This window comes from Mobula birostris, chromosome 17 (assembly GCF_030028105.1).
Source record: "Mobula birostris isolate sMobBir1 chromosome 17, sMobBir1.hap1, whole genome shotgun sequence".
NCBI classification, from domain to species: domain Eukaryota; kingdom Metazoa; phylum Chordata; class Chondrichthyes; order Myliobatiformes; family Myliobatidae; genus Mobula; species Mobula birostris.
The window spans coordinates 41,951,727-41,964,832 of NC_092386.1; the positions used below are offsets into that span (position 1 = coordinate 41,951,727).

Here is a 13,106-nt window from a genome sequence, read left to right on the forward strand (position 1 = left end):
AATATCCAAAGCAATAGAAGCATACTGTTGCTAGGATAAATCTGCCAAGACTGTGCAACAAATAGTGGTATAGCTAGCCACAATTTGACAGTATAAATTGTACAACAATATTTGTCATTACCTCTGAATAACTATAGGCAATACTGTAAGTAAATTTTCATTCTTTTCCAAAGAGGAAAGAACAATTTCACCAAACAGTTTTAGAAGTTTGGGTACAAAATGATAAGAATATCAAATTGCTTTCCAAATAGATTGACAATTTAAGTAGAGAGTTGGCACATTTCAATTTAGCAATATTTTTCCATAATATGAAAAGATATTATGAAAGATATGTGTCAACTATATACATTTCTTTGTGCATTGTTTGTCCAGAGCAACACATTATTGTTAATCTGATGCCCAAGTGTATAAGACTGTGTATTACCTTTTTAAATCCACAGTTGAATGAGGCACATGCTTTTCTTACCATGAGCCAACATACATCATATATCAGCGGGAGTCACTTATTGAAGTTAGTTATATCTATGGGGGGCTCAGTGGTGAAGCAGTTAGACCTGAAGCTTGAGTTTTTTTTCTGTGTGGAGTCTGTGTGTTCTCCTTGCGACCAGCTACGTCTGCGCCCCCCCCCCCCCCGTACCCTATTCCTTCCCACAAGCTAAGGATATGCTGTAGGTTAATTTGTTAGCGTAAGCTAGCCCTAGTGTGACAAGGTACCAGGAGAATCAGTGGGGAGCTGATGAGCTTATGAGAGAGAATAGGGAAATAAATGGGGAATGGAACTCTTGGGAATTGCCTGAGAACTGGTATGGGCTCATTGGGCTGAAAAGCATCACACACAAAAAATGCTAGTGAACGCAGCAGGCTAGGCAGCATCTATAGGAAGAGGTACAGTCGACGTTTCGGGCCGAGACCCTTTGTCAGGACCCTGAAACGTCGACTGCACCTCTTCCTATAGATGCTGCCTGGCCTGCTGCGTTCACCAGCATTTTTTGTGTGTGTTGCTTGAATTTCCAGCAGATTTCCTCGTGTTTGCAGGCTGAAAAGCATCTTTATCATTGGAAAGTATAATAAATAACACTACCAATATACTCAGAGTAGAAACTTTATCAAAATCCGATTGGCAAACTTTACATTCTCAGTTTACTGCAAAAAATTTCATTAGCCTGCATCATGTCATCTGTGTGTGTCAACTAAAAGCTAGTAACGAAATAAATCTTCAAAGTGCTTTGCCAAGACAGTATCCCTTTAATTTTCTTTGAAATAAATATTCTGTAAGTCATTAATTCAAAACATTTTTTTTAAGATGAAGGCTTAAGGTGAGGGTTAATTTTGCACTGACACTTTAAATGCCTGGAATGTTTTAAATTGGTTTTTAAGACGTAATAATCTTCTGTGTCTTGGATCTCCAGGATGTAGCTTTTGTGTACTGTTACCATGGTTTCATAAGCTTGTCTTACAGCCATCACCATGGTTCTTTCAAGTTGCTGAAGTAATTATAGTTCCTGCAATCAGAATTTTCATAATATCTGCCACATACTTTTAAAAATTATTAATTATAATGTACAGTATATCATTAATTCTTTAATAAACCATAAATTGAATTGCCCTTCCAATTTCCCAACTAAATTGTGTTTTCTTGAAAACTGCAATAGGGCCTCACTATAGAAGGAGTGTTTGAAATCTGGGGAAGCTTGAGCTTATAGGAATTTGAGATTAGGTCATTCATCATTGATGGAAGCCATAGGTATACAAAGAAATTCTAAAGTAGAAACAGGTTGTCTGGCGCTGAGCAGTCAGGTACACTCAATGGTGCATGCCTCACCCCACTACAACATGACTACCTCCATCCCTTGACCATTGACAACCATTGATGTCATGCCATTGGAGCATGTCTCCTTGAAGATACACGGTCATTGCCTGATGTACCATTGGATGAAGAAATGTCTGGCAGACTGGACAAAGAACCAATTCAATCATAGTCAAACTAATTTTTAAGCTGTGAAGCATGACCTGATAGCATTCTCCTATACACAAGGAAACCTGCAGATGCTGGAAATTTAAGCAACACAGATTGAAAATGCTGGTGAACGCAGCAAGCCAGGCAGCATCTACAGGAAGAGGTACAGTTGACATTTCGGGCTGAGACCCTTCGTCAGGACTAACTGAAAGAAGAGATAGTAAGAGATTTGAAAGTGGGAGGGGGAGGGGGAGATCTGAAATGATAGGAGTAGACAGGAGGGGGAGGGATGGAGCTAAGAGCTGGAAAGTTGATTGGCAAAAGGAATACGAGGCTGAAGAAGGGAGAGGATCATGGGACGGGAGGCCTGGGGAGAAGGAAAGGGGAAGGCTGCCCAGAGGATGGGCAAGGAGTTATTGTGAGAGGGACAGAGGGAGAAAAAAGAGAGCGAAAGAGAAAAAATATATAATGAATAAATAGATAGATAGATAGATAAGGGATGAGGTACGAAGGGGAGGTGCGGCATTAACGGAAGTTAGAGAAGTCAATGATCATGCCATCAGGTTGGAGGCTACCCAGACGGAATATAAGTGTGGCTTCATCTTGACAGTAGAGGAGACCGTGGATAGACATATCAGAATGGGAATGGGATGTTGGATTAAAATGTGTGGCCACTGGGAGATCCTGCTTTCTCTGGCGGACAGAGCACAGATGTTCAGCGAAACGTTCTCCCAGCCTGTTTCGGGTCTCACCAATATATAGAAGGCCACATCAGGAGCACCAGATGCAGTATATCACCCCAGCTGACTCACAGGTGAAGTGTCGCCTCACCTGGAAGGACTGTCTGGGGCCCTGAATGGTGGTGAGGGAGGAAATGTAAGGGCATGTGTAGCACTTGTTCTGCTTACAAGGATAAGTGCTGGGAGGGAGATCGGTGGGAAGGGATGGGGGGACGAATGGACAAGGGAAAAGCCAACAAAAAGGCAGGCATTGCATCAGTCAAATTTTCATGTCATTAAAAACCAGAATATGAGGGCAAACTTGAACAACTTGCAAGGTAACAACTGAGAGAACATAGATTCCCCATAGACATAAGGGAGAAACTTCGCTGAATGATTACCAAGGTGTGGACTTCAAAACATTCAGAATTACCAGAATTCAGAGCATATGTGAGTAACACTTAAAGTTAAGGATGAACAGTATTAAAGGAAATAGCATTAGTATTTATAAATACAAACATTTGTACTTAAAGGATGAACAGTATTAAAGGAAGTAGATCAGTATTTATAAATACAGTAAGCCATTAAAAGAATGTTAAACTCTACTGTCTTGTGAGAATTTTATTCCAGCCCACCGGGTTCGGATTGGATTCAGAAATGGTACAGTATTGATTCCTACACTTTTGCTTCCAGGTATATTGTTAAAAAGGCTGAAGGTAGGACTGGGTTCATTGTAGACATCTGGGAGCAAGGCTTCCCTGGCAAATATCCTTCTGCTGCTTTTCCTTCAGGGGCCTCTGCCAAGTTGCTCTTGCCTTCACATCCTCTTCTCTTATTTTTCAGTATGTTGGAGGTCCACTGGAATGATGGCTAAAATTCCATTTTTATTAAGTCGTAAATAATTAACTTGACCTCCACAATGTTCAGAACACACCCATATTTAGGAGGTTTTTGTGCACTTTGTCCAATTTGCTCAAGTCCGAATGAGTCTCCCAAAAAAATATAAGTGATTAAATGTCCCTTTAAATTGAGAGATATAAAGCAGATAATCCTCCTGTCCCATACTTGGCACTCGCAATACATTGGTTATATTTTCATAATACAATGTCACAAATGAAAGTTGCATAGGAATTGTTATCATCCCTGCATGCACTAGGTGATTCATCATAGGAGTATTGTGTGTACCTAGGTGCCTAACAAAGATTTTCATTCAGTTCTTTTGTCTGTGTTCATTGTAAGCAAACAAATGCACAATGAATAATCCACATACTGATTAAAAGGCAAATATTGTGCAATAAATTTTGAGTCTAATTCATTTTATTTACATTTATTCAGTGGGATAAAAAAAATAAGGCCTCACTTAATCCTGTCAAAACATTAAACGGAGTTAGAATGGAATACAGAGAAGTAGCCAGCGCAGCTTTTTTTCAACAATGGCAAATTAAGAATCTCTTCATGCCTGGCATGTGTGGGAGTTTTTTTTTGCCAAGGAATGATCTGCCATTCCTTGGCAAAGTAATCAATTTTGAAATACCAATAAATATATTTTCATCTTTCAAGTATAATGTAATCCTTTACATTCTTTCAGACTATCCTCTTCAAAACTCAACAAATTCATGCAAGATGAAAAATAACGGCTGAAGTATTTTAAATCAATTGAAATAAGTGGGAATGCATCTGAACATATCTTTGAACATTTCATACACATTTGCACACTCTAGAATTTCAATCCAGGCATTACGTGCATAGGACATATACAGGGGGTGCGCCGGGAAAGCAGTAAGGGGCATACTATGTTATCAAGTACAGAGAACGAAGTGTTTAACTAGAAAGTTGAAGTTTGCTTCATTATTCATTCGTAAGTCTGAAGGCACACACTCAGTGATTCGGGAACAAATTCTTCCCCTCTGCCATACAATCCCTAAATGGACATTGAACACATGAACACTACCTCACTTTTTAAAAATATATATTACTTCTGTTTTTGCACTATTTTAAATCTATTTAATATATATATAGATACTTACTGTAATTGATTTACTTTTTTTTCTTTCTATATTATCATGTATTGCATTGCACTGCTGCCACTAAGTTTACTACGTATGCCAGTAATAATAAGCCTGATTCTGATTATTGGTAAATCCCACATGTGGCACCATCAGTGAGACCTTGGTATTTAAATTCCTCCAAGTAGGTTGCATCCTTAACTCTTCATTGTTAATATCACTCCATCCTGCCACCCTTCATCCTGAGACTTGCTTATGGCAGTAAGCCCTCCCAATCACTCTGAACTAGCCATCATATCATAAATTCAGCCACACCACTTCCCGACCTGATTTTTTCTCCAATCCTCCCAGCTACTGTCTTTGATCTTAGTAACTTGCACAACCTCATCTACCCACTATCATCTGTGCTGTGGATTCTCTCCTCATCTCTGGTGAACTTCCTTTTTGATGTAATATCCTGGGAAAGGTTTCACTGCTAATGTAATGGTCTTTCTGTAGAAGCAGTGATTGGGTTACGGTTAGAGATAACGGGTACTTTGGAATGTGCACTGTCCAGTGGGGGAGTGTGTTTTTTGTGCTGTGGGCCTGACACCGAGGTAATCTGGGCCTTTCGTTTGGCGGGAGACGGAGAGAGAAGAGGTCATAGACACCAGAAAGGAGTGGACTTGGAGTGGGCAGGGAGTTGACAAAGCCCAGGGAAATCAATACAGGATCAGCAAAAGGGAAATGATGAGCTCCAACTTGTGCATATTAGACTGTTCCAATAAAATGGGCCCTTTTCTTTTTGTCTTCTTTACTAACCCTTTCGTCAAATTAAGAATTATAAAGCTAAATTGTTTAGTTGCGTATGATGTACTGTCTGTTATTTCATGGTACTGATTTGTAACGGGGCAACAAATCACAGGGCATCCCCACAAACAGGAGGATTTGCACCTCAATTTCACACATTTGGTAGGGCCAGAGACTGTCTTCCCTAGACCTACACATCCAAAAGAACCTAAGGATTACACTCATCTTCACGTTCTGTAAGCCATAATCCATCGCCCAACATTTCCTCTGTGATCTTCACTGTTCACCATGCCCAAGGGTAGAAACCTGGCATATACCTTCCACATACAGTCATTTTAACATGTCAAGAGGCTGCTACCTCCTGCAACTGCCCACACTCAAAAGGATACCATAAATTCTCCAGGTCTGGTTCACAAAGGTGTAGTTTCCCTTTCAGCCTTCCAAATGCAAGCTATCTCTCTTGTCCATTTTTCCATATCAATACAACCAGGAAGTCCTCCCTCATGTCCCAGTTTCTCCACCAGATGTTCCAAGGATGATTCCACTCTTCCCACTTCAAACCACAGCAGATGTTTTCTTCCCATTTCTTGGTGATGTCTTGTTCTCCCCTACCCAACCTAGCTATTTGTGCTTTTACATTCTTTATCTCAATCTGTTAGCATGCTACACCTATTTCAAGATCATCTTGTCACTTTCTTTCCAAACAGTTCTAGTATTTCTGGGCTACTCCCAGTTCATTAATGCTAATGTTCTCCTTCCTCCCTACTTTCTTCTGATTTTCCTCCCCCTCCAATTTCGTTTCCACCATGGATTCCCTTTTTCCATTCCTGCAGCTATTAGTTATTCTTATCACTGCACCATACAGATATTGGAAGGAATTCCACCTGCAGTGTCACAACCGCAGACACTGCCGCAGAGTCTGGGTGCTCTCACGAGCGGGCAGCTAACAGAAGAATGAGATCATGCATGTAAGAATGTGCGCATTCCAGCCAATTCGGGTTTCTTTGTAAGTGTATGTGGTTCCTTTCCATCAAGTCTTGATGGAAGCACAGCAAAAACATTTCCTGCGCACCTTAGTCTATGTTCCAAGAGTTCTACGGAGGTCAGAAGGCTGCCCACAGACTCCTGAAACTACATCAAGGGAGAGGGTCAGTGAGAGACTATGCAGTAAAGTTCCGTATGCCTGCAGTTGAGACAGGGTGGAACAAAAGATCTCTTATTGCTGTTTTCCAGCATGGGCTGAGCACAGAGGTCTGGCATAAGATTGAAGTGCGTGATGAACAAGACAGCCTGGATGACCTGATAAATCTACCCATTCAAATGGATAACCAGGCAGCCCAGCGGTGCAGAGAGATGTCCCAAACCTACTACCCATATGATCACTGCCTGTCTTCGCCTTCTCTCTCACAACCTAGTACACAGTCCACAAAGGAGCCCATGCAAATCAAAGGCCCGCACCCGTCTCTGGAGGAATGAGATTAGTGTAGAAGAACAGGTTGCTGCCTCTACTGTAGCTCTCCAGGACATTTTGAGCCACAGAGTTATAGAAAAGTACGCCACAGTACAGACCCTTCAGCCTATCTAGTTTGTGGCAAGCCACTTAAGCTGCCAAATCTCACCGACCTGCACCAGAACCACATTTCCAGGCATCATGTCCCAAGCACCCAGTAAAAGCAGAAGATCAGTCAGTGAGAAAGGGAATTCCGATGGGTCAATTCCCCTTCAAGCATCTTCCCCTAAATGAGTAATGCTCCCATTTTCCCTGTCTTGGGGGTCCCAGACCCATGAGTTTCTGACATTTATGGACTTCAGGGCTGCAGGAACTCCAAGAACCAGTTGTATCAGTTTATTTTCGTGTATTTGGTTGACATTCTGATCCGTTCCCGCTCTCACCAGAAACATGACCACAAGGTCTCTGTTGGCTCCTCGAGAACAACCTTTATGCCAAGCCAGAGAAGTGCAAGTTCTATAAAAAGCAGGTGGCATTCTTGAGCTATATCCTCACCCCTTACCATTTTCAAATGGACCCATGTAAGGTTCTGTCAGTCACAGAGTTGCCCAAACTGCCTGCAGACCCACAGTCAAACAGGTGACGTGCTTCATAGGATTTACAGATGTTTATCACTGCTTCATTGGAAACTGCAGTTCCATCATGGTTCCCATAAACGCACTCACCAAGAAGACCCCTGCAGGATTCCAATGGACAAGTAAACCAGACCAAGCATTCTCAAAGCTAAAGCAATGCTTCACAACTGCCCCGGTGTTGCAACATTCAGACCCATCTTGTCCATCTATCGTTGAGGTTGATGCATCTAATGTTGGCCTTGAATCTGTACTCTCCCGGCACACCACTGTGCTTTTCTTTCCTGTCACCTGACTCTGAAAGATTGTGATTATGATGTTGAGAACCAATAACTTCTGACTGTCAAGGAGGCCCTGAAGGTATGGCGACACTGGCTGGAGGGGGCAGAACACCTCTTTCTGGTATGGACAGATCACAAAAGCCTCTCCTACATTCAACTCCCATCAAGATTGTTGGGCTCTCTTCTTCACCCGGTTTAATTTCACCCTCACGCACAATAAGCAAGAACACCAAGGCCAATGATCTCTCCCACCAGTTGACATGTCTGAGGACAACGCCAATACAGAGCCCATCCCTCCCCCAAACATGCATAGCTGCTCTGGTGATTTGCGGAATAGAAATAGACTGAAGTCTATCCAAGAGTCGGATCCCAGCCCAGGTGGGTAACTTACCAACCAGCTATTTTTCTCTGGCACTGTGCACCCCAGAGTGCTGAAGTGTGTTTACTCTTCCCATCTGGTTGGCTACCCAGGGGTTCAATGGACCCTGGAGTTTATAAGGAGGCAACTTTAGTGGCTGTCTATATCCCAAGATGTCCACAATTTCACATCCACCTGTCCCCCTTGTGCCCAGAGCAAGGTGTCACGTCAGAACCCTGCTGGTCTGCTCTACCAGCTGCCTTGCCTGGCACGACCTCTCAGCGGATTTCATCACCAGCCTGCCCCGTCAGATGAGAACACTACCATTCTGGTAGTTGTAGACTGGTTCTCTAAAGCAGCCCACTTCATTGCTCTTCCCAAATTCCTGTCAGTTCATGAGATTGCAATCATCATGGATTAGCACATGTTTAGGCTGCATGGCTTCCCTCAGATCACAGTGTCTGACCAAGAACCACAGTTCACATCCTATTCTGAAAGGCCTGTTCTCCTGTGGGAGCCACAGCTGGGATCTCATCAGATTTCCACCCCCAATCTAATGGCCAGACAAAGAGTGAATCAGGAGCTGGAGACAACCCTGCACTGCCTTGCCTCTCTTCCAACCCCACAACCCGGAGCACCTGACTGGCTTGGGCAAAGATTGTCCACCAGTAACCTCCAGTCGTCCTCCACTGGCATGTCCCCCTTTGAATGCCAACAGTGATTCCGGCCATCCCCGATCAAGAGACTGATGTGGGAGTCCCTGCTGCTGAACAGCTGGACCACCACTACAAGCGCACATGGAAACAGGCCAGAGCTTCCCAGCTGCACACCCAGAAACAATATACCTGGACGTCTGATTAGCTTCTCCAGCTGGTGAGACCTTACAAGCCAGGGGAAAAAGTCTGGCTAGGATTTAGAGATCTTCCATTGAGGGTAGAGAACTGCATAGAAGCCCAGTAAAACATTAACATCACAGAAAAAGATCTCAGAAGATCTTGCATTTCCAGCATCTGCAGATTTTCTCTTGTTTGTAATCAGACGATCTTCAACCCCTGTTACACCACAACCTCCAATGCACAAGGGACTGCCTGCCTCTTCAAAGGCCGTGGTACAATGGTAACCTGCGAACTAGCTCACTATTCAAAAACCCTAAAAGACAAGCAATTGTCGCATTTACTTCAAAGGTAGGAACTAATCTCATTAACAAAAGCTGTGGGCATGACCATTTCATTGATTTTTGTTTACATTTAGTAAACCGTAATTTCAGCTCACAACCTTTCTGGCACTAAAACAATTAAGATTTATAATAGAGTCTCATTCCAAATATATATAATCCTGGAAGTTTAAACATTACACTTTAAAAAAGCTGTTTTTCATTATGTTCTTCTGATTTTCTCTTTTTATCTCCTATCACTTTGTTCTTTAATTTTGCTTTAGCTACCTCTCTGAATTTACTATTTTGAACAATATTTCTTGTTTAGGACTAAGTCCTGATCTTTAATCATTCTATAATATACCGAGTTCATAGGGGTTCTTTTAGTTCTGTAAGGAGCATTACATCATTTTGGTATTAAAGTAAGCACTTTAAACCTCTGTAAATCTTAGGAACAATTGCAAGTATTACGAATGGCAATTTGATTGCCGCTCAGAATAAAATGATGTCTGTTATCTTTGAACAGCCTTCCATGGACATTGGAGCTTGTGGAAAATGAGATTATAATAAATTGCATCATTGTAAACTTAAAGAACTTCTTGTGAGACTTGGTCGAATAGTCTTATTGTATCATTTCTTAATGTATGCATTACTAAATGACAATAAAAGAGGACTGCGTGTCTTCATAATCTAAGTAGTTCTGCTGCTCTTTCAAGATGAATATGCACAAATGTCAGCAAGTTCATCTCTGCGATCAATGAAAGCATCATCGTGTTTTTCCACCGTATTTTTTTGACACTTGGTCATGGTGCAACTTCACTTGCTTGTTAACATCTTGAATTGCCTTCAGATTAATGACAGATTGGCACCCATACAGATGAAGCAACTTTAGTCTGAAAGCAAAAAGCAAATGTACAATTTAATATTAATATGTGCCTATGGGTTAAGCTTTACAGAAATTAAGCACGGACGAGAATGGCTGGGTTTAAGGATCCTACTTTTTGTTTAAAACACTGTAAGTTGAATTGCTTTGTTCACTGACTCTTTGATTTAAATCATATGCAATAAATTTCTGATTGCACATCTGGTCAGCAAAAAGAAATGGACTGAATGTGGGGCCTCCTGAAACAACAGAATAAAATTAGAAACAAAGTACAATAATTTCCAGCATGCTTCATGTTAGAGCAGCCTTTCTCAACTTTTTTTCCCTGGAGGAACCCTTGAAATAATTTTCAGGTCTCACGGAAAACCTGCAAAAAAATTATTATATCTAGAGCTCATGGTACATTAGAGTGATCAGTAAGTTGTAGATATAATAATCCAAAAATAATTGTGAATAGTCTTTTGAATAGAGAATGAACTTTTAGCCAACCTTTCTTGAAAAAACAGATAGTTAAGTTTAGCTTACCTTTATTGAAATTACTCTTTCTCTTTCATAAATTTTTAAAACTCACAAGGCAAACATAATAAATTTCTCAATTCTGGGTTGAATTTGAGATAGTACACACAGATAAAATGAGGCAATTTCTATCCTTGCTCTTGATGCTTGTTAAACAAGAAAAAGCTTGCTCACACATGTAAGAAGTTGAAACTGTGGGAAAATGTCAATTGCTTTCCTATGAAGGACAGAATACTCTTCTTTCACAGAAATCCAGAACTTGTCCAAGGGCAGGTCAGTAAGTCTCATCTTGAGTGCATGATCAGAGTGCAGCTCACAAAGTTCTTCTCTCAAAGTTAGCTCGCAGGCTGAGCAGAAGATTTAGAGAAAGGGTCCCTCAACCAGTCATACACTTTTGTTGAAAGGGAGGTAAAATACTGTGCAGTTTTGTTCTGCAGTTATTCCAGGTGGTTTTCAATAAGACTGGAGACTTTCCTCACTCTCAAGCCCTAGCAGTAGTGGAAACATTTCAATATTTCCATTTGCAACATAAATTTTCCAAAGATTCAGTTTCCTTTTAAATCCAAGAATCTTGTCACTTAAAGTAAAAACATCTTCTCTAGGGCCTTGCAGAGACTTGTTCAACTGGTTTATATGATGAAAAACGTCTGTTAAGTCGACTTGTAATGCAGCCATTCTTCATCTTCAAGAACTTAGCAAAATCTGGTCTACTATATTGTTGAAGGTACTTCTGTAATTCACCTTTCAGTTCAAGCACCCTGTTGAGAACTTTTCCTCAGCTAAGCCATGGGATTTTGGTATGTCGCAGGAGATTGGTGTGCTCTTTGTCCAAGTTTTCACACAGATTTTTAAACATTCTCAAGTGAACTCGTCTTAAATAACTTGCTTCATGAATCCTTTTACTAACTGTGACTTTATTTTCTAAAGCTTTAATCTGTTTTGAGATTCCAATAGTCGTTTAAAATAATCAGCACTTTTACGCATCATATGGCTGTGATTTGTAGTTAGGTGTCTTTTCAGTTTTGCTGGAGCCATTGCAATATTTGTAAGTTGTTTGCCCCAGACTAGGCACTTTGGAATAGGACAATTTGGATCACCAGTCCATGTAAAACCCATTGATCAGATCTTTCATTGTAAAGGTATGGTACTGGCTGATTACTTTAATCCTGCCCACTACTTTTGTCTCCAGGACCCAGAAGAGGCTGGTGGACTTCTTCTGGGGCAACAGCAGACAGTGGGTCTCTGCTGTGGTCCTGAGTTTTCCGATTGAGGAGGACGAACGGTCATTTGTGTGTGTGTGCAAACCCAGCTGGCAGCTCTCTGCCTCCAGACACTGCAGAGATACCTGTACAGCGACCACCCTTTGAGATGGCCTGCAATGGCGATGCACTTTCTCCACCAGGGATACTACCTGCAGGATGGCACACGGCTTCCAGCGAACAGCATCAGCCGCATTGCTCTGGGGGAACTGCCTCACTTTTACTGAGAGCTGTTGAGGGTTTGGGGTCTAGTCTCATCCAGACAGGGTGCTCCTGCACTGGTGGAGGACAGGTCCCCATCCTGTCACAGTGGGTGTCGAGGGAACTTGGGAAAGTTGAGCTGCACCACCACCTGATGGGCAGGAAGTGCTCGTTGGACCTTTGCTTCAGGATACCACACGGGAGAGGGTCCCACATAACGTGAGCCATCTCACAGGGATGTCCACCATGCCATTCCGTGACGCTCCAAAGCATTTCTTACACAGGCTGCTCCCGCAAACCTTTCACTTCCTTAGCTTCATCTGCCGACCAGACATGCCTGTTTTACCATCTGGCAGCGAGGATGTCCCCAGTGGAAATTTCTTTATGCAGGGGTTCTTCCCCTGTACATTGGGGACTGGGGGTGGAAGTGTTTCATAGGGCAGTACTGTGCAACAGGTTTTAAGCAGGTTCACTGACACCCCGTCCAAGAAGAGTCAGTGTGCCACGCTTATATGGAGTGTGAGAGGTTGCAGCCCCTGTTTGAGTATCTGCAGGGGCTGCTGCTCAGTTTCTGGTTGGATTTCAGCCTTGCACACCTTATATACGGGTGCCCAGTACAGAAGGGGGCAGGTCACGAGCAGGATGCCCTGGTGGCCTTGCTCCTGGGCCTGGGCAAGATGGCCATTCACGGGTCTAGGTGGTGGACAGTTGAGAGCTCTGCCAAAGCCAACTGCCTGTCCCTCTTTTGAGGTTCTGTTCATGCCCAGCTGTCCTTGGAGAGGGAGCATGCGATCACGATGGGTACAGTGAGGGATTTCCAAAAGCAGTGGGCCCCCCAGGTAATTGACTTTTATAGACAGTAGTAATCATATTTTAATTTGAATTTATTCACTGTCTTGTAA

General features: G+C 42.3%; 1 protein-coding gene across 1 annotated transcript in view; it reads right to left on the bottom strand.

Annotated features, from left to right (window-relative positions):
• Positions 1-4,034: 4,034 nt before the first annotated feature.
• LOC140211436 (uncharacterized) overlaps positions 4,035-13,106 on the bottom strand; it is an 82,840-nt gene continuing 73,768 nt past the window's right edge. The window contains exon 10 of the mRNA XM_072281145.1: positions 4,035-10,238. Within this exon, the coding sequence (XP_072137246.1) occupies positions 10,112-10,238 (127 nt within the window). The 3' untranslated portion in view covers positions 4,035-10,111. The remainder of the gene's footprint in view (positions 10,239-13,106) is intronic.